At 41.4% G+C, this 22,063-nt stretch overlaps 1 protein-coding gene across 4 annotated transcripts; it reads right to left on the bottom strand.

Annotated features, from left to right (window-relative positions):
- Positions 1 to 247: 247 nt before the first annotated feature.
- LOC118403657 (programmed cell death 6-interacting protein-like) lies at positions 248 to 14,405 on the bottom strand. Of its 4 annotated transcripts, none has more exons than XM_035802431.1 (19): positions 14,068 to 14,405; positions 13,218 to 13,272; positions 12,689 to 12,715; positions 11,589 to 11,658; positions 11,229 to 11,356; positions 10,673 to 10,826; positions 9,587 to 9,696; positions 9,144 to 9,260; positions 8,475 to 8,697; positions 7,693 to 7,816; positions 6,868 to 7,045; positions 6,294 to 6,515; positions 5,868 to 5,924; positions 5,442 to 5,541; positions 4,811 to 4,959; positions 4,402 to 4,536; positions 4,013 to 4,107; positions 2,822 to 2,892; positions 248 to 2,333 (listed from the first exon to the last, which is right to left on the bottom strand). In XM_035802431.1, exons 1-19 carry the CDS (start codon positions 14,277 to 14,279, stop codon positions 1,909 to 1,911), a joined length of 2,652 nt encoding a protein of 883 aa, XP_035658324.1. In that variant the 5' UTR covers positions 14,280 to 14,405; the 3' UTR covers positions 248 to 1,908. The 4 variants fall into 4 exon arrangements, with proteins under 4 accessions (XP_035658324.1, XP_035658323.1, XP_035658325.1 ...); XM_035802430.1 differs by lacking the exon at positions 2,822 to 2,892 and adding an exon at positions 2,965 to 3,035 and having other exon boundaries at positions 14,068 to 14,401; XM_035802432.1 differs by lacking the exons at positions 2,822 to 2,892; positions 12,689 to 12,715 and adding an exon at positions 2,965 to 3,035 and having other exon boundaries at positions 14,068 to 14,396.
- Positions 14,406 to 22,063: the final 7,658 nt, after the last annotated feature.

The raw sequence follows: 22,063 nt of genomic DNA, 5'->3' as shown, positions 1-22,063 counted from the left end.
TTCATGCCATATGCTACGCTATTTGGGCAGTTCAAACTGTACAAAGAGCTCATTCAAAAACTTATACAGCAGATAGCAGATAACGTCTCTTTGATTATCTTATTGCAGGCTTGTTTTCTCCAGTGCTAGGTGGCTTGAATGCATTTCTACTTGTTTTGGGACTTGTTGAGATAAACCATGTTCCTGTTAAACATCTCTACTACAAAAAGTGCAGCCAAGAAAATAAAGTCTTTGTCATCTTAAATCTTACACAAGAGACATTTATTGAGCAGAAAGCTTTTAATGATGGTCAATCAGAAGTATAGGAACAATTCATGGATACAGAGATATTGTTACACAGTACATGTATATCAAGTTCTAACATAAGGAAGTTTCAGAGTTTTTTTTTTGACAGGGGTTCAAATTGAACAAAATATCACAAAAAGTACAACATTCCTAACTTTGTACATAATACTTCTGTTCTAATTGTATAGTAATACCAGAATGTATACATATCACTTTCCTTAATGATGTTGGACATCTGCATCTAGTTTATCATTGGTGTCAAAATATTATCAAAATATAGCAAACATGCAAAATCTACATTTCTCCATTCTCCTCTTTTGTACAAGTTTCTCCTTCCCTTCAAGGTATACAGCTACTAGTATGTTCAGACTCTTCATCTCTACAAAATCATGGGAGCTAATCAACAGCCTACAGCATGCATACAAAGAACTTCAGCACTTTTCTTGCAGTTTTTGTAACATAAAATTGTACATAACAGGACATTGAATGAAACATTATCATTATTATAGTAAAAAAAAAACACAATGATATTATCTTTATTCATCAGCATATTAAATCCCCTTCCAACACACAAAAACAAAGTGATTGAGACTTTAAGGAATGGCATGAGCAGTTACCTACAGCCCCCTCTCCATGCTCTAAGTTCATTCAACATATTGTAATCCTCAAACTTAGCACAATTACCATTTGAAGACTTTCTACCCTCCCACCTTAAATATATCAAACAAGAGCTGGCAAACTTTTATCATAACCAGTGACTTCTTAGAAAGTACAATTTGGGATTTCTGTCTCAACCAAATACCACAAGGCACAAGCTATAATCAATAATTTGGTTAGTAATAATCCATTCTGTTATTTTTCTCCTACTTGTTGAACTGTTCCCCGGAGATATACAAAATCTAATTCAATGACTTATTCCACAGTTCTACACAAGAACAAAAGCTTATGCTAACTGAAACACACACAATTCATTTATCATTTCTGTTGACATATTTTGACAAAATGCATGAAGCTCAACAGTCTATCTAATCACAACAGTAATTTCATTTCATTTTTTTGCTAAGATAGACAGATATGTGCTTGCGTGGGAAAAATACAGACTCAATAACACACTAATTATATATATATAACACCATTAAAGTGTGTGAAAATACTGTTGTTTTATGAAAGTCAATCCATACCCAGCAATAGGTCCTCAGTTTGCTTTTTAACAACAAAGCCAGCCATTTTCCAAGCAAAACAGCAGTTGACATTGCAAAGACCAAAACATTTTCTTCTAAGAAAAAAAAAAGTGCTCTGTTTTAAGAAGTAGCCTTTGAGGCACTTTCATTTATACATCAAACTGAAAGAAGGAAATTTCATCTTCTGAAAAATATCATCTCAAACAAAATGCTTTCTTCATCATGTATCTGACACTATTCATACACCATAAGCAGGATATACATTTTTGAGATGTCGATAATACAAATGTATTGTACATGTGTTTTTACTATTGGTTTTACCATTGCCTTTGTCACTGTGTTATAAAATATCTAACAGGGTTTTAGTAGGCTTGGATAGGATATATGTATTATAGACAGAAAGAAATTTCTGTGTTCAGAAATATACATTTGTAGTACCCATTCAACGTTGCTGCTGTTGTTGATATGGGTTGTACTGGGAGGGGGGTGCGTATGGATTATAGGCAGGTTGGGGGTACTGGGGGGCGTACTGTTGCTGTGGGTAGGGCGGGGCAGCCTGCTGTTGCTGGGGATACGGTGGGGCTCCAGGCTGCTGTCCATACGGTGCAGCAGCGCCCTGCTGTGGAGGAGGCTGGTACTGCATGGTTGCATAGGGGTTGTAGCTGGTAGGCATGGGGGGAGGGCTGTAGTACTGGGGGTTGTTGTAGCCGTACTGGGGCTGTCCTGCCTGGGGCATGTTCAGCTGTGGGGGCTGGGAGCCTGCAGCTGCTTGCTGTGCAGGTGGCTGCTGTTGTTGTTGTTGTTGTTGTGGCTGCACTTGAGGGGGAGGGGGGCGAGCAGGTGGCGGTGGCTTGGCTCCACCAGGTCCTGTAATTAAAGGTGCACACATTCAGTTAAGTTAGCAAAACTGCTATGCAAAACTACATACATTGTAGCAATCCCAAGAAAGCACATGCCTGTTAAAAAGGCTACACCACGTACATGCTAAGTTGTAGGCTATTCTGGCCCAGCCTGGTATCCAGCCGTATTATACAGAAGAGAATGCAGAGAGGACAGAGGAGACCTGGGAGCTATAATACGGTTGGATACCAGGCTAATTCTGGCCAAACAACACTTCTAACTCTACTGCAGAAGCAGCTACCATTGTCACCAATCAAGTGCAGTCTGTGTACAAGCTAGTTCCTGTGCAACATGCACAATGCTTAAGGAAACACAGCTTACAGTGCATTTAGCTAACTTCCCATTGAAACTGCTATAGAACAACCAGTTGAGGTTAGAACAAACCAAAGTAAGCAGTTCCACTCAAGCTCTTTAACCCAACGAAAGAGTATTCACCAGTTTATTTCATCACAAACCAGTTTTTTGATACTCCGGTGTATTAGGGATACTGGAGGTTGGCTGCTGAAGAATGCTGTCCTGTATATCCCTGTTGGGGGGTTAACAAAAACACATCAGGCTGGTAAGGGTTAAATGTTACATGTAAGGAAGCATGACTAACCCGAGGCCTGGTAGGCTGGAGGGGTGGGGGCAGACTGGGACGGCTGCTTGGCAATGTTCTCCTGTAGGTCTCTGTGAGTAGAGTACAAGATGTTGGTCATACAATCTTTTATACATTGACACACAACATGGTTTCTTTCTCTCCAGAACCTCTCCTAGCCTATAATGTAGGTACCATCCTCCATAGTAACTGCTGGCTACATCTTTTTCCTGCTTGGCAATGTTCTCCTGTAGGTCTCTGTGAGTAGAGTACAAGATGTTGGTCATACAATCTTTTATACATTGACACACAACATGGTTTCTTTCTCTCCAGAACCTCTCCTAGCCTATAATGTAGGTACCATCCTCCATAGTAACTGCTGGCTACATCTTTTTCCTGCTTGGCAATGTTCTCCTGTAGGTCTCTGTGAGTAGAGTACAAGATGTTGGTCATACAATCTTTTATACATTGACACACAACATGGTTTCTTTCTCTCCAGAACCTCTCCTAGCCTATAATGTAGGTGCCATCCTCCATAGTAACTGCTGGCTCAATCTTTTTCCTGCTTGGCAATGTTCTCCTGTAAGTCTCTATGAGTGGGGCACAAGGCATTGGTCATACTATCTTTTTATACATTCACACAACATGGTTTCTTTCTCTTCAAAACCTATCTCTCCTAGCCTATAATGTAGGTACCATCCTCCATTGTAACTTCTGGCTCAATCTTTTTCCTGCTTGGCAATGTTCTCCTGTAACTCTCTGTGATTGGAGCACAAGATATTAGTCTTATAGATGTATAATCATTTATACATTAACACACAACATAGTTTTTTTTATCAAACTGGAACCAGGGTTCTCTTCAGCACCTGTCTGTTCATCCCAGGATGGACATTTGCTGGGGCAGAAAAAAATCTAAGCCTTCCATCCTGTTTAAAGTTCAAGTCATTATACATCAGGATGTCAATAGAAGGAAAGTTCAGAAAATTACAATAGAGCAGCTCAAAATCTGCTTTAAGTCTGTGAAATACCATAATTACAGACAGATGAAGAATTCAGATATTATACTTACTTCAGGTGCTCATCTTTCTCCGTCTTTCGAGCAAAGACAATGTCGTTACACTTTGTCTGGAACTTGACTAAAAGCAGCAGAAGCTCATTGTAGAACTGAAATATAGATGAAAAGACAATCTAATCATGAAGTTCAATATCTTGAAGCTGCTGTTAAGATTTTACTTTGAATACTCTGTTTCTAGACTGGTTAGCAAATTGATTACACAGTGTTATTACAGTAATCTAGCATTATTGCTGAAACACAAAGGTAACTTTTTACTGAATTGAAAACAAACCAATATGTAGTCAGGTAACTCTAAATATGGAGCTTCCAACTTGTGCTTGACATCTTCAAGGTCACTCACACCTTGTCCCCACAGAATCTCACTACCCACAATGCAACCTTACCTTGGTCCCTTCTTCCAGATTACCCAGCAGCTCCATGAAGGCGTCATGTGCGGCGGCCAGGTCTTTCAGCTTCTCTTCCCTCTGATTGGCCGATCCACTCGCCTGTTTCTGCTGGCAGAACTCTGTGTTGGCGGTCTGTATGGGGGGAAATAAACTGGTATCAACGGCATTTTACACAAAAGTCTAGTCTTACAATACAAATGTTACTCACAGAACTAGTGCAACAACGGCATGGTCAAGTGAGGAATGGTGTAAAGTGCCTTCCCAAAGTCACAATATTGGGATTCAAACCCATAACCTTTGGATTCTACGGGCACAACCCTGAAATTTAAACCAGGATCCCTTTAGATTAGCATCTCTAACCACAATGCCAGCTCATTTGCAGGGTAAACTCTAACCGTTGACCTACCTGAATCTTGTTCATGAGACCCTCCTGTCTGGACACACTTTCTGTGACCTGTTTTTGGAGGGGACCAAACATCCTGTCCAGCTCTCCCACCGACAGGTTCTCCTCGTTCACCACACCGTCCTGTGCCAGCGCTGACAAGAACTTGGACGCTAAATAAAGATTAATTAAAGATGTCAGACAAATGATAGTCATGGTGTTGGCATGATGATGACTTACGTGAGCCAAGTACTGTAAATTGTGAAATATTTAGGGTGATTTCATGTTCATGTTTGGGACTTTTTTTTTCACCGCAAAGGCGCAAACTCATCACACTGCTGTCTTGCATTGCGTTAGAGTTACAGAAAGTTGCTTTCACAAGCTTAAAACAAACACTGATGATGAAAAATAAACGTCTACCATGGTTACGTCCCCACAAATAATTTTGCACTATTCCTTAGTATCATGCATAGTCTAGTGTCTAGCGACCCTGCCTCTGGACTAAGAGGCAGGATCCTGTTGTTGTCGCTCATCACCCAACATGCATGATAAAGGAAAGGGTTGCATTCCTTAGACGGGACATTCAGCTTTGGTCCATTGTTCTTTGAGCTTGTCAAAAAGAGCTGGGGGAATGTTCTCAGTACAATGAACTTACAGATGTCAGTCTTGGCCTCCTTGATCTCAGACTCGATGACATCTCTCTCTGCCTTGATAGTCTCTACTTCCTCCATCAACTGGCGCAGGTCTGTCACACACTGAGAGAACACAAGAAATAGCAAAAATCACTCAAAGTGCAGTCATTTATTTCTTCATAGGTTTACATGCACTCTCGTATTCAACGGTATTAGGAAAACCGCAAGGGGGCAAGAAATTTAATTAGTTTTTCTTTTTCTTAGGCTTGGCCCTTCTAAACAAAACATAATCACTATATTTCAAGCTGAGGAAAGTTTTACCATAAATTGCAAAATATATGCAGTGGTCTTTTACATTCCCTGTTAACACACATCACACTGTGAACACGTACCTGCTATGCAACGCATTGCTACAGCTTCCTTTCCCTTCTAAAAAAAACTTACAGTACCTTGCTCCCTTGTAAGGCTGCTGCTGGGCTGGATGAGGGAATCTTCCCTGGCAGATCCTGATAAAGATAATGAGATATGTTATACATGTAATAACAATGCAATTTAAACATTGATGTATTGCAGTTATTCAGAAAGAAAATCAAATGTTGTGTCTCTAGCTTTTACATTTTAAATATCCCACTCATTGTTTGGAAGGCATGCTGTTAAATCTCCTTGTTGAATCTGTCATTTCAAGATTACATAAATACAGTTTCATCAGTTAGATTTCAAGAAGTACAGATTTTTGGAGATGGGTGACATTTTTGGCCTGTCCCAACAAGCACATTTCCATCCCAAAGGGACAATAAAGAAAAGGGTGCAATTATCATCAATAAGGTGCAATAAAGAAACAAAATTGAATCTGCCAGTACAAATGTGACCCTCACCTCAGGCTTACACAGTAGGGTGATGTTCTCAGCATGCTTGTTGTACTTCTCCCGTACAATGGTATCTGCATGGATGGCGTTATCCAGGATAGACTGGTACTTCCCACCTTCCGCCCTCAGCGGACTGTACAGCTGAGCAGACGCCGTGCGCGTCCACCTCTCTTTGAAGTTCGCCCGCAATTCGCTGTCTGTTTTTTCCTCCTCGTCTAGGACACGATTTGCCTGATAGCAAGAGCGCATTTGATTCAATCAAGGAGGTTATATAGAGAGAGATAAACAACAAACAGAAAAGTTCCATGGAATTGATTTAGACTTATACAAAGTATGAATCCTTTTTTATTTTTGGTTACTAACATAGTGAAACCTTTAATCATTGATGACACTGAGTCTGTATCAGAAGATGATGAGTTCTTTTAACACGATAATTACAGAATATTATTAAGTACTCTAGAAACTAGGATTATAAAAGGCTTTGCGCTACAACTGTACTAGAGTTTGGAAATTGTAGCTCTTTTGCAGACCTTCAGTATGTCTTACTACAGTGAAGCCATATACAACAAGAGTTCTGACAAACCTCATCTAGAACCTCCTTGTTCCTCTGCAGCAGCTCGGGTAAGTCTTGGATGAGCTGGTTGATCTTATCGATGCCTCCCCTCTCCTTGATGGCAGTGCCCTTCTCCAGGATAGACTGGGGGACGTTGTCACCTGACAGGTCCTCAATCGCAGCTGGCAGATTCAGGGATGCCAGCACACTGTACATGGGGGGGGGATGGACTTAATGCCACAGGCACACTTTCAGATGCAGTTATTTTTCAATAACTACAGACACCATCAGAAGTGAAGAACATTTGAGGCAGACAGGCTGCCTCAGCAGTTACCTAGCTTTGGTAGACTGATGATGATGAAGTACAGACGATTAATTGATATAAAGATGTGCGAAAGTATGTTTGTAGCTTTATTGCAGTGGTATGTGCTGTATTTTCTCTTGGAAAGAATTACATTATGGGCAATAAATTTCATGACATCATTCATATGGTCTAAAAACATAATTCTTTCATAACAAGCTATCAATGGTCGATGGTAGCACAGTTCTTTCTTGATTCATTAATGAGAGCACAATGGAAGGACAAAATGACAATTTAGGCAGAGAAGAAACCTTAACAGCTGTTTTGTTCAAACTTCTGCTTAAGACACATGTTCCCCACTCAAACACACCTGTTCATACCTGTTGCCTCCCTCAGCAGTCCCACTTCCCTGTGTAAGACACTTATACACATACATACCCACCACACACACATAAACCTCATAAACCTCTTTATAGGCCTTGTGGCTTCCCTCAGTAGCCCCACCTGCCTGTGTAAGAGATGTGTAAGATGCACACGCGTAAACGCACACACACCTGTTCATAAGCTGCGTTGCTTCCCTCAGCCGCCCCACCTCCCTGTTCACCACATCCGCCTTACGGGCCTCGTAACCAGTCAGAGCCTGGTGTACCGCCAGGGGAACCAGCTTCTCAAACAGGTCTGCAGTCAGGAAACACAGAAAACACACATTGTGAAACATTGGAAATGAATGTACACCTGCATCCACACACACACACACACACAAGTGTACCGCAAGGGGAACCAGCTTTTCAAACAAGTCTGCAGTCAGGAAAAAACACAAGATGCACAAAAATTGTCAACAAAACATACAACAGACTCCTAAGACTGTTCATAACAGGAACATTGTTTACTACACACAGTACAGAAAAAAAGGTAGTGAAGAAATGCAATTGATAAGAACCTAGAGGAAGTATTTACATCACAGCATTGCAATACCATGATTCATGTCAGAAAACATTGAGAGCATTCAGATATAGTTAACGATTTGACAGTTCACCAGTTCACAACCCCCAAATCACACAGTTGTACTTGACATGTCCCCCGAGTGGTAATATTGATATGGTGGGGATATTTTAAGAATAGTTTAAGATGCAGTCCTTCTTTTCATAATCTTATTAGAGGTCAATTTCATATACCACAATGTTATTTGGATTTAGATCTGAAAATTTACTGGACAACGCCCCTATGTTCGGGTAAAATGACCAGGAACATAGCTGGCATGAACTGGATTTTAATTTTCAACATATGACCAAAGATATGATTATCAATAAAGAATGATCTGGAACTAGACCAGTACCAGTAAACTTGGGATTCATGGGTTTGGAGAGAGGCAAAGCCTTGGCCACAACAGCTCGACCAATGGCAGGCAGGTTGCTGAGTTCCGGTACGCGGTCATGGTAGATGAAGTTGTTGTCCTTGTCGGCAGAGTCGTGCGCACGCTGGAGTTTACCGATGAAGTCTTTCATGTCCATGGTCGAACCTGCTCTGCTGCTACCGGTCTTTGCCAGCTCTAGGGCATGCTGAGAAGATAAATGGAGAAAACGTTTATGAAGGTTATGCATTCAGGTAATAAGATATGCCAAATAGTACTTGGGATTTAGCGTTAGCATATAAAAGATGCTCTCCAACAAGATATCTTCAGTGTCACTGACGAAAGATAATGGATGATGTCTGAAACATCTGACTGTTTCCAAAATCATCATATATACAAAAATATTTACGTGACACTTAAATACCAACAAACAGCACACACACACAGGCAGGTCCAACTCGCCAACTCGAAACATAATGCTTGAGACAAGTACTTTTTTTTCTATCCCTCATACAATACCCATGTACAATTCCTGCATTCAAACCTCTGCCTTCTGGATCTATTGAATTTGATATGTTATATGAATTTGCTGTCTCTCAAGTTTAACTGTCTCTAAAGACAAAGTTTCTGTCTCCTTGATTAAATGGACCCTACCTTGAGCCTGGCTATTTCCTCCCCAATGCTCTTGTTCTTCTTGGCCAGAAGTGACATGTAGAACTCAGCCTGGGCATGGTACATGGCCTGTTTACCAGCTAGGGTTGGGATCCACTCCTGAAGGATAGAGACAGTAAAATCATCACATTGAATACCGATATTGGATATCTAAAACTCTCCTATACATCTAAAGGGACAACCATATGTAGTTAAGATTGAAAACTGTACACGTCTGAAACAACCCTTGTTATCACAAACAGTGTCACATGTTACAATTAAACTTTGACACCTCTGCTTTTAAGTACTTCAAAAACACATCATTATCTCATCATCATCATCCGGACGTGCTGGTTGCACGGATGGCCATGACTCTCTTCCTCCATCCTTCCCTATCCTCCATAGCCTTGGGCAGTTATTATCTAAGACAATGGTATTGTTGTTACCTTTGGGAGTAAGTCTCCAAAGTGTGGGTTCTGTGCCTGTTTCATGGCATCAGAGTACAAGTCAGACGCCTGCATGGACAACTTTGCGATGATGACTTCCTTCATCTTGTCTGCAAAAGAACAACATAAAATTCAACCATGGAATTGAAGCTTCTGTGTTACATCACTGTCCAGTTCAGACTTTTCTTTCACTACATACTGCTTTACCTCACCAGAATAATCCAGAGGAAAAAAAATACTGTCTACTTGATGCAGCTTCATTACGGCTCATGTTTTTAGCTAAGCTCACCGGGTCTCCTCTATACCTCCCGCTAAGAATAATCCAGTTGAGAAGTTTCATACCTGAAGCTTATCTATTTATTTATCTAACGGGCACGTTACCTATTTGTTTGGCTGGCAATACAGGCAGCCAAGGTCGCCCAACTAGCTGAGGCCTGGCCTTGTAAAAGCCTCGGCCAGTTGGGCACACCTGAAGCTCCCTCATTGTTTTTTATTCATTTATTTATTTATTGATCTTTGGGGTAGTCCCTTCAGTTAACGTAGTAACTGATTTCCAAGGGAGCCCTATATACATGTTCGCACATGTTCGCACAATGACGGGTTATACCGCCCCTTACGGGGTGACACACCCGTCCGGGTGATTTGAAGTGAATCACCAACTTCCAACAGAAGGATTTGCACCAACGCACACTGCACCATCGCACGTGTGGGGGTTCTTTAACGTGCATGGGGTATGGATCTCCCCATACACGGGACCTCCATTTAACGTCCTGTCCGAGGGACGACTCATTTTTCACTTGAGTAAAGTGAGAAAAGTCGTGTAAAGTGCCTTTCCCAAGGGCACAAGACCGGCAACACGGCAGGCGGATTCGAACCGACGACCTCTCAGTCACAGGCTGAATACACTACCACTGTGCTACGCGGCCCCACATTGTAACATAGCAACTGGCTATAACTCCTTCAAAAAAAAGTTCAGATCTGAGAAAACAGCTCTGCCTCAGAGTCATCACAAAAAAAAAATCCATTCCCTGGACGTACCAACCTGATGAAACTATTCAAGAACCCATTCCCTGGCTGTGTACATACCTTGTATAGACTTGAGCAGGATGGCCTCCTGTGCCTGGGCCAACATGACAACAGACAGGGTGCTCAGCATCTCCAGGGAGAGGTCAGGGGTCACCACCTGTTGGAAGGGCCCTGCCATGGACTCCTTGATGTGTGTGAACACACCAGCCGCTTGCTGAAATAAACATATTAAATATAAGAACTGCAAAAAAATTACTCATTTGACTGGTTATGCAGACCAAACATGTACAAATCATTATATCATGTAGAGACTACCATATGGCAAAATCAAAGATATCCAAGCAGGGCCTTAAAAAGACAGTTTTTGATTTTGACTCATGAGTCATTTCACATCGATAGATTGACTTGGATTTACATATGGAGGATTTATAAATTGGAGACCACCCTAATGAATTTCTATCATCCTGATTGTAGCAGAGGTTCTGATAAGTATCTCTAGAGGTGAAACTGCTGATTGTACCAGATCCCAATCTCTACCCTGACCTTAACAACATATTACAGGTAATGTATATGCAATGAACAGTGCTGTTATTTCCATTTATTTTTCTTTAGATACCTGCAGATATTTGGCAGCATTTTTCAGGCCGTCGTCGGCGCCCAGGTTCTGTGCAGCAGCTATTTGGCTCATCAGTGCTCCGATGTTGAACAGGACACACATCCTCTCATAGTCTCCAGATGACATGGCTTAAAACAGAGATGAATTATATAAAATTAGAAATATAATGCAGAAATTTTCGTGGTGGTTTTATGTTTGCAGTTGGTGCGGCAGTGGTGCGGCAGTGTCCCAAATCCAGAGACCTAAATACCCAAATAGCAAATATCATCTTAATCCATCAAGAGGTTCTTGAGTTATGCTGACTACAAAAATCTGTACACACAAAGACACACCAAAAACAATAATATCCTAATAACTTACTCTTCTTCATCTTTCCCAGAAACAGCATGCCCTGGTCGAAGGCATCGTACCAGGTGAAGTTGACTCGGATCTACAGGAACAACAATAAGGTTTATAACATTCAGCTCTGACTTCTGTGTATGGCCGTAAGACAAAATATCTTTAGTATACTGTAAATGCAGAAACTTTCGCGGTGGTTTAATGTTCGCGTTTTTTGCGGTGGCCTCCACCGCAAATTTAAAACCACCGCGAACATTTTCCCATGGCAGTAAGATGCTACAGTGCATGGTGCTACCGCGAAATTAAATCCACCGCAAAAAGTTCTTTTTCCGCTACTGCTAAATAAAATCCCTGTGAACTTAAATGCTTTTACAGTACATCTGAGGTTTTCCTCATCTGAAGTACACAACATACAATGCAGATGATTCCAAATTTTATTATTCATACAAAAACTTACCAATACCTCACAAGTACCTTGTTGAACCAGTTGGAAAATAGCCGTTAATTAGCAGTTCTCATACTGACTTATTAGTCATGTCTACGGCATCTTATAAAAAAAAACTGGCCCAACGGCACAGATGTCTCCTTGTATGTTATTAGACATTATATTATTAATGTTGTATGATTTACTATGAAAACTATAATTATTCATAGAATTCAATTCAATGTTTTCATGGTTTCATTAATTGTACATATGCAGCAAAAAGGGATAACAATATGGCGGCAGACACAGCACAAATGTCACATAAACAGACTAGGTTAGATTTTTCAGTGTTAAGATGGTGAACAGGTATTTAACCATAACACTGTAAAGAGACATTTATGAGAAGGCAGATTATTGTATGATTTTTCTATGGAAACAATGGAAAGTTATCAAATATGCAAAACACAAGCATTAGATGTTAAGAAAGACAAAAGAAAAACAAGAGCTATACACGTACAGGTAACAGACAGTTTGCGAAAGTAATCTCCAAGTAGATGTTGGGAGGTTATAACATTGACTTGCACTTTACTGAGTGCTTTAAGTTTAATGTTATGGGTAAAAACAATGGGATAGCTGTGTAACATAACAACCTCCATCTGCTTGGAGATTAAGTGCGAGTGAACTTCCCTGACCTTACCTGGTAGGGGGTAGGGGGTTCATCTTCCTGAAGGGAGGTCAGATGTCACAGGAAGGTCAGAGGTTACAGGAAGGTAGATTGAGAAACAGGTGTGACAGACAGAGGAGGAGGGTAAAATGTGCAGTGTCAGCAGAGTGCAAGAAAGCAACAACAGCAAATTTCAGCTTCATTTTCTTCGCTTCCTGTTCTTAAAGTCTATACTGCTAGGATATATGCTAGCAAGTAACAATTATACCATGTTGTCATGGTAATAATGTTGTTTACCTCTGGCATTTCCCATAGTTTTAGCAGGCAATGGGATCCATTGCAATATCTATGCATGTAATCACAGAGATTCCATCTACATGCTCTAGATAATTCCAACTTTTGGAGTAAGTTTTCCATGGTCATAAATTTGATGAAGGCAAAGACAAAATGTGACATACATGTAGTCTAGGTACATGTTCAAGACCACAATACTATATGCCTATACTATGATGTTATACCTTATATACTGTGTATCATTTAACACTACGACATATCTGCATACCTGGTTCTCTGTGATTGGGAGCTTGGCTTCAATTGCACAGAGCTGATCATAGTACCTGAGGATCGGAGGAAAAGGTAGAAACTGTAAATTAATCAAGTTCACAGGTATGCGAAGAGACGTGGTTTGCAGAAACAGCGCAACCATGGCAACATACTACGGTACAAATGCAATGCTCGCTGCAAAAACTGTGCACAAGAAAATATCACAGAAATACATATCTTTAAAAAATTAAAATTTCCCACTGGCAAGTTTTGAGTGATTTTGACAAACTGCCCACCGATATTATTTTGTATTTCTGATTATTTGTTTCCATTTTTGCTCATGCCCACAAAGATTTTTTTGCTATATTGATGCTGATCAAATTTGCACATCGACTGTGCAAGGTACTTCGGAGCACTTGTGACAATGACGTCAGTGTATAACCAGAGGCGCTTCTCACTTCCGGGTGTGACATTCAAAAATTGTAGGAGAGGCTCTGGGCCTTCCTAGCGAAACGATTTTGGTACATAAATGCACTTTGATATCAGAACTAATGAAATAATGCTCATGTTGTTGCAAGGAAAGATCTTAGTTGTTGCTGCAAAAAATAACATGATGCCACGAAGCTCAAAGGTATATCTTTAATATTTTAACACTGCGTTGTACTTGTATGCAAATTGTATCATTGTCACGGCTATAAAAACAGTTGATACTTTGACATTTTAAGAATAATCAGACATATATTACGCAAAATACAGATCTAAACATTACCAATCGTTGTCACACTTCTACAGTACGTTAATGAATACGACAAAACACGAATTGAAAGCTTTGTCTGCAACAAAATTCCTGAGAAAGAAAATCGGCTCACTTCTGGATGAGCTCCAAGGAACTGTCATGTCTGTCCAGCGTCTTGCAGGTTGCAGAGTCTCGCAACTTGTCCAGTTCCTTCAGCATGGGTACAAAGTCATCTTGGGTCCCTCCTGGCCCGGAGTAAGTGTTCTTGATGAATTTTTCCGGGGGTTTTACCAGGTCTACTTCTGACGACTTCTTCAGTGGTACGGACAAAAAAGACGACGCCATGATGGATTTTAACCGCAGTCAAATGCTACCAAAATAAACAAAACTGTTCAAGGATATTACGTCCGGTGATCTAATGCTCCTACTTAGGGCAAAAAGTCAATATTATGATAAGACGTATAAAAGATTATGCAAAGTACTCCTAGATGTATCCTAAATAGAAAAAGTGGTATTATCGTGTATGTTATGCCTATGGCGTACTCATGCGGTGAATGTATTGACTGACGTCATGTGATCCTGACGTAATCGTCAGGAGGTGGGCGTGGTAGCTGACTCACCTGGCACAGGAGAAATAGTCACAATGTCACATGTTAAAGATTAGAATAACTTTACTTTTTAAAGACGTTCAATCCCTGCAACTGGACAAAATCATACGGAGATTACTTCTAGACAAGTCGAGTGATATCCGTCTCTCTTCTTCAGCGTCGCTATAATGAACTGGGAGGACAAAAAAAACTAATCTCCAAGCAGATCCTACGGTAGCATAAGATAGTATCAAAGGCTGACAGGGGCGTGTAGCCGGCTAAGGAGTATGTTTCGCTACATGGCAAATGGACACCTCTTGGCTGACTACACTCCTTGGCTAGTTTGGTACTATCTTATGCCATTGTAGGATCTGCTTGGATGTGTAACCTTCATCAACGTAATAGTTTGTCATCAGCAAAGACGCAACAAGATGTAGTATATCTTATTTAACTGTTACTTATGCAGAATAATTCTATTGAAATTGTACCATTTCTAAATGGATGTTGGCTTCTGGTAGGAATGAGCTGTTCTTACATAGCAAAGGTACGCGTACAACAGTGCGGTTGCACCTGTAACACTAACGGGTTGTAATTGGTAGTTTTAAACGACACACATTGTGGTATGTTTAGTGTTAGGTGCACTTTAACAAGACGTCGCTCAGCTGAAGGTGGCGTAACTTAACTGTCAAATGCTGTTACTGAGCTTGTTGGTAGTACAAGAAGTTTTCAGGATACGGCGATCAATTGCCAATTGCAACTTGTCAGCGGTTAACATAAAACTTTGGGTATATATACCAAACTTTGATATTTCTCTGGACAATCACATAGTACCCCTGAAAGTTTACACTTCAGTATTGAAAGCGACGTAAGAGCGGACTTATAACTTTTATTCCGGCTAGGCTTGCTTTCACTTTCGATAACCGCCGCGCTGCATGTTGGTTATTAACTCACTAGTAATTGTTAGAACGACTCGTGGTAGTGCACACGCCTTCTCAAGCTTTTCGTGCACGGTGACGGGAACCCAGTAGTGACGGGGCACGAGCTTTTACCGTCGGTAAGTTTACCTAAATGATGAATCCTCCATTTCACTTCGTGACGACTAAATTGTAACTAGATCAACGAACAGGGCGCGGGAATAATCTCCAGGAGAATTTACCTCCACTTTTTCCGGTTTGGATTCACTGAACCGGACTGCTAGTACTATATTAGTATTGCGGTAACTGAATGTGTGCCTTTGATCCAGTAGTTGTGATTTCTCCAATGACGATTCTAAACTTTGAATATGGCGTCAGTGGAACAGTGTGTTAATCAAATTGCTACCAATACGAGCACATTGCATTCTTCAAATCTGAATTTCAGATATGCTAGTGTTTCAAACGGAAGTTGCATAACATTTCAAGCCGAAACTTGCTGCAAACATCATGTCGCAAAATTATGAATACTTTCCCCAATTTCTTTCAGTTCATAATTTTGGCATGTCTGCCTGTGTGACTCAAGCAAACACTCGAGGTTTGTATTTGATTTGTTAATACTTGCACTTGAAATTCCGATGGATTCTAATGGCAATTTTGACCCGTATATTGCTCTGAAATTCTTACCTACTCAACATTTTCCAACAGTTCACAAATTGATTTGCGATACATTGATAGATAAACGGGAATGTTTTAATACGTCATATTTTGGGTTCAACCCCCTTCCTCTCCATTTTACCTGTTACGTGTCGGTCAGTTACATTTTATAATATATCCCTTCTTTTCTTTTAAAAAAGATGTCATGATATTACATACGGCCCCGGTTAATATTCTAACTTGAGGATCCCTTGCGTAATCATATGTTGTACGGATGCTATAATTACACAGATAGAGGATCAGGAAATGCAAGGGAACCCACGAATAATAAAGCAAAGTCATCTCCATGTTGGTGTCCGCGGGGCCTAGAGAACTGAAATGAGAAGAAAAAGTTGCAATGCTGACTTTCCATAGCCATCTCTCTTTTGAATGCCCTCAAACGCACGGCGCAGATTCTTTTCTTGCCGGTTACAAAAAGTTTTATAATGCACAAAAAATGCATCAACATCCTCTATGTTGGAACTATGGTACAACGTCTATTTAATTGAGGACGACATATAATGATACAGGCAGACACAACTTTATTGCGTGACAATTATCCAAGCAGAGATTCGGATTTTTTCGGCATGACCGGTGGACATGACCGGTGGACAGGACAAAATAGAAAGCCCGACAAAAACACATAAAACACGCCATAAAATAGCCACAGCCGAACCTCTACTGGGAGAGTACGACAATAGTAACAGGTACATTGTTGTCGATAGATCAGTTCCGTAGCAAAATGACGACACCTGGCGGTCTTTGTAAGTCTTTCACCGTCCGTGTTATCCATATCATCTTTTCGGGTAGCGACTTAGAGTAAGTTAGACTCTAATAGACTTTAAAAAGGTGTACAGAATTTGGTTGAATCAAGGGCGTTGTCCTTGGTTGAATCATTTTCTTTTTACATGCCTTACTTACTTATATCCACGAAGAATTAGAGCTCTTCAAAAAACTTCTGGGACCACTTCAGAGAATTATCCTAATTCCTATTCTCTTTCTCTTTCTCTATGGCCCTCTATGAGTATGATGTACGTTCAACGTTTCTGTTTCCAAAAAATAAAACCTGTATACCCCCTGTTTTCTAGCCCCAATGAGACATTGTCCCAGTATATTCTCGTGACGTGTGGGCGACCACAATGACTCGCACGGTTCTGGGTCATGAGGCAAACTTTTAAAATGACCTCGACTGAACTGCCAAAGTCAACTTTTCCGGCGGTTGTAACATGACTCGTCGGAAGCCGGATGGCTGGGAGGGTCTCCCTATCAAACTAGCCTCCATAGCAGGCTCTCTGGGGTCTTTTTTGGCTCATAATACACTTTTGCTGGCCATTTCTTGCTGGCTGGGTCGCTGATTGCTGGCCTTGGCGCTGGTTGCCGGTCCCGCGGCCCAGCAGTCAGCGACCCAGTACAAAAAGAAATGGCCAGCAAAAGTGTATTGTGAACACACAAAAAAAGGGCCACAGAGAGCCTGCTATGGAGGCTACTATCAAACCACGCCAATGTAGATATAGGCTCGGCCACGTCCAATACACGTTCTGCACATGGCACGAGCTGAGAGGATGGGGGACGCACCACTTCCTGATCCTGTCCTTGTAACATATTGAGAGTTCTTCCTGTAGCTGAGCTAGTCCGTATGTATGTATGTATAAATGACGATTAATTTTGACTTGACAGGGAAGTCGTTGGAATTTTCAGTGCAACACATCACTAAATAAGGTAGGAGGTCTTTTCACATGGAGTCTAACGTGCAGCCTTAGTTCCACTGATGCGAGTTTTTTTTTATTTATTTTTTTATTGTGGTACCAACAATACTACCATATACTGTAATACTACATGATAGAGTATGCTAGCCTGGTATCCAAGAGGAGAGAAGAGACTCGGGAGCTAAATTTATATTACGGCTGGATACCAGGCTAGGAGTGTGTGTGTGTATGTTTACATATGGAATATTGTATTATATTGTATTGTATTGTATTGTATTGTATTGTATTGTATCTAATTGTATTGTATTGTAAGGACACAGTGGTGTCTTTCACAATGCGATTTGTTGGAGAATTATACTGAGTCCTTGTTTTCAATCAAGAGGGGTGTAACCTCCTTGGTTTAATCATCGCCGGCCCACGCGGCTGACGTACGTTCCAAACCGCGCGACACGCCCTCTTTTATCCTAGTGACTTTCAGGGAGAGCTGTAATTAACAACGCCCCCTGTCGGCCACCTACGGTGACCACACCCCATCCCTGCCCACTTTCACTGACTCACTTCGTCCATCAACCACTTCGATTCAATTCCCGTAAGATTCCGTAACGCGTAGGATAACGCGTAGGATAGTAATAGTCTCTACCATGGTGTCTACAGGACTACAGGCCTCTGGAGTTACAGATGTACTCCTTTGACATATCATCATCATTCAGTTTATTTGGCCAATTTCTGCCACATGTCTACTATTTCCAGTAACTTATGGAATCCGGTGGAGACGTGGATTGAAAGACATGGCAAAGCGAAAAGATAGACTCGTATCACAGGAAATAACAGCCTGCAACTGGAAGGGGAACTTAATTGGAACTTCGGAAGAGTTTAGTTTTCTTGGATGTCTGCCATACTAAAAGTCCCTTGATACAAGTATATCATATATATGGTCATATACGTATATATAAAGTACATGCCCCATATATATAGTTCATAAACGATACTGGTGGTCTATCGGACTCAAATGCGGGAAACACCATAGACTGTCTCAGACTCTTGTCAGTCTCAGCCTCCGCGAGCCCTTGAAAAACGTCGTGTCATACTAGAAACGATAAATGTTGCAAAAAAGGATTGCCGGACTCCATAGCCTTATATCTGCTTGGAGAAAAGCAGATGGTTGTATTCACGCGACACCAGGTCATTTAGTATTGTAGTAGAAAAAACAGATAAAGCTAAAATATATTGGTCGAGCGAACGATGCTTGGCGCAGTGTTGTAATCTTGAAGTTGAAGCACCGCAAAATGCGGCGGGAAAATTGCAATCTTTTGAGTAACCAAGGAGGTTTTTGAACCTCCTTGGAGTAACTAAATACATTGCTGATTGCTAGGCTGGTACTTGTTGGGAAGGAATGATATGGTACGTCATCTTGAAGGCGCGATTTGTGGACAGTCGTATATCGTCCATCTCAACATATGTGAGCGTCCGTGCTCATCGAAAAGTACTTTTTGGAGGGCTTCGGATTGTACAAAGTTGGGACATGTAACTATATCACTCTGTGCAATACGCTTGTAGCAGTTAAGCATCAAACATCGCATGTCTGCAATGTTAATGAAATAAGAAATTTATATTGAAATTAATGACAACCTCGAAAATGGTAACCCGTTAGAAAAGTCGCGATTGCAGGCCGGAATTTTTCGCGTAAGACGACGTATCCGACAATCCGACAAAGAATACATGTAAATCCCTTCGCCTTTTTTGTTGGGAAGTCTATACACAGCCATTCCTGTAATTTTTCCTATCGTTTACCTGTGATGTCTGATGAGAACATTTATGAGTGGTTGATCTGTTTATTTGTTTAGAACCGCCTCATTGAGTCTGTATTATTGTTTTATTTTTTTGTACAACAACTTCAGTCCCTATTCGTCCATCCCGCTTAATGGCATTGCCTTGGTCCAAGGTTTTCCTAATTATGGTCGCCTTTTATAGCTTGCTGCTGCTTGAAAAGAAGCGGTGGAACTGAAGAGACAACCACCTCCATGAATTTGTACACACTTTTACTTTTAGATCTTATTATTGTTCGCCACATAGCAGTAGCTATACTACTCAAGCAACTCTTGACATGATTTAGGTTATCCAGTTGATCGAGCAACTGCTGTTTGTTGTATCTGTTACCTGGATGTCTAACCTTCTTTCGATGTATTACAATTATTTCAGTTAGATTCAATTATCGTTTTTGAAGCCTTTATTGGATTCAAAAGGTGATTTGTCAGAGACGGAGCTTAAGGACATGGTACCAGCAGATCAAGGTCATGACGAACACGTCAGGAACAGGTCTCACCCTCCACGTTGAAGGTGCACCACCAGGAGACAACAAGGCTGTCGCTGACGCAGTAAACAATGCTCTGTGCACAATAACCTGCTCACTCGACCCACTGGACAACACTAGACTACCAACATTTCTCCCAGCTAGGCCTTTGGACGAGGTGCAGCCGTGGCAAGTGTACGAAAAGTTGAAACACGTCAAAGTGAACAAAGCCGCAGGACCGGACGGTCTTTCCAACAGAATCATCAAGTGCTTTGCCTATGAGATTTCTACACCAGTAACGTCCATATTGAATGCCTCACTATCGGAGGGGGTCGTCCCAGAACAATGGCGACAGGCAAATATCATACCACTACCTAAAACGCGCCCGCCGTCGATCAGCGAACTTAGACCCATATCCCTGACACCTACCCTAGCAAAAGTAGCGGAAACTTTCATCTCGAAACATCTGTACTCTGACATCAAGCACAGCATTGACCCAAACCAGTTTGGTTGCATACCAGGTCGTTCTACGACACACTGCCTCGTTGATTTAATTGACCAACTGGCTAGAACAGCAGATAAGAGGGAGACAATAACAACGCTGATAACTACGGATTTTGCCAAGGCGTTCGACCTTGTGGACCACAGCATAGCCATTTCAAGCCTACTTGGAGCAGGTCTACGAAGCTCGCTCGCCAAATGGGTATGTTCGTTCCTGTCCACTAGAAAGCAGAGAGTGATGTACAAGGGAACGTATTCAGATTGGAGGGAGACGACCTGTGGCCTACCACAAGGAACAGTGTTAGGCCCCTTAATCTTCCTTGCTCTAATCAACAGTGCAAGTGAGGATTCCCTTGCTAGGAGGTGGAAGTTCGTGGATGATCTTAACTTAGCTGAGAGCAGGTTGATCCGGGACACCTCAACAATTCAAACGGACCTCAACAGCCTCGACCAATGGGCATCCACAAGAAAGATGAAACTTCACCCCCAAAAATGCAAAGCCATGCACGTGGTCTTTACGAGAACAGTCCTTCCACTGCCACCCCTGTCTATTGCTGGCCAACCGTTAGAGGAGGTCAAGATAGTTAAACTCCTCGGCTTGTTCATCCAGGCTGACCTTGGTTGGAACGCACATGTAGACCACATTGTCAAACAAGGCAACCGAAAGCTATTTATGCTTAAACAACTCAACCAGTTCGATCTGTCTAGGGATGACATACTTACCTGCTACAAAACATTCGTCCGTCCAAGCTGTGAGTACGCAGCGCCTGCCTGGCATCCTGGACTAACTGCTAGACAGCGACGAAGGATCGAATTCATCCAGAAACGCGCATGTCGGATAATACTCCGCTCTGCCTACACTTCATACCCAGAGGCGTGCCGGATTCTGAACTTGTCTACCCTAGATCAAAGGAGAGACCACCTCTGCCTGCAGTTCGCCCAGAAACTCCTCCAGTCACCGGACTTCCGTCACTGGCTACCACAAACCCGGGGGGCTATCACTGGGAGAGCCACAAGGGCCAGCAACCAACTAGACACTGTCAAACCCAGAACTGAGCGCTACAAAAAAAGTGCAATCCCATATATGATATGCCTGCTGAACAAAAATAATGGAAATTAATGTTAACAATGCAACTGTATTGTATCGTATATATGTAACGTGATTTTATTGTATTTGTAGCACAGAGGTGCTGTACAACAAGGCCGTAATTCAACCTCTGGTTGCCAGTGCCTTGTTTTTATTCTGAATAAACCATTTGATTGATTGATTGATTGATTGATTGAAGGAGATCGAAAACAAAAATGTACAACAGAAATGTCACTCAGTAAATGTCTCTCGTCCATCCTCATGATCCTGGAGAAACACGCCATTCCTCCGCAAATATTTGAAACTCAATTTACTTTGCGGTACTTGAAGACAATACGAGCAGTCATTACT

The sequence above is a fragment of the Branchiostoma floridae genome, chromosome 16 (assembly GCF_000003815.2).
Source record: "Branchiostoma floridae strain S238N-H82 chromosome 16, Bfl_VNyyK, whole genome shotgun sequence".
NCBI classification, from domain to species: Eukaryota; Metazoa; Chordata; class Leptocardii; order Amphioxiformes; family Branchiostomatidae; genus Branchiostoma; species Branchiostoma floridae.
Note: the sequence above shows the minus strand (reverse complement) of the source record. Positions and strands in the feature narration are given on the sequence as shown.

Excerpts from the sequence above, each read along its gene's own strand:
- LOC118403657 (XM_035802431.1), bottom strand. The coding sequence starts at position 14,279 with ATGGCGTCGTCTTTTTTGTCCGTACCACTGAAGAAGTCGTCAGAAGTA. Across the intron at positions 9,697-10,672 it reads CCTGCTCAAGTCTATACAAG|ACAAGATGAAGGAAGTCATC; the intron begins GTATGTACACAG and ends GTTCTTTTGCAG. Across the intron at positions 6,516-6,867 it reads ACAAGGAGGTTCTAGATGAG|GCAAATCGTGTCCTAGACGA; the intron begins GTTTGTCAGAAC and ends TCTTGCTATCAG.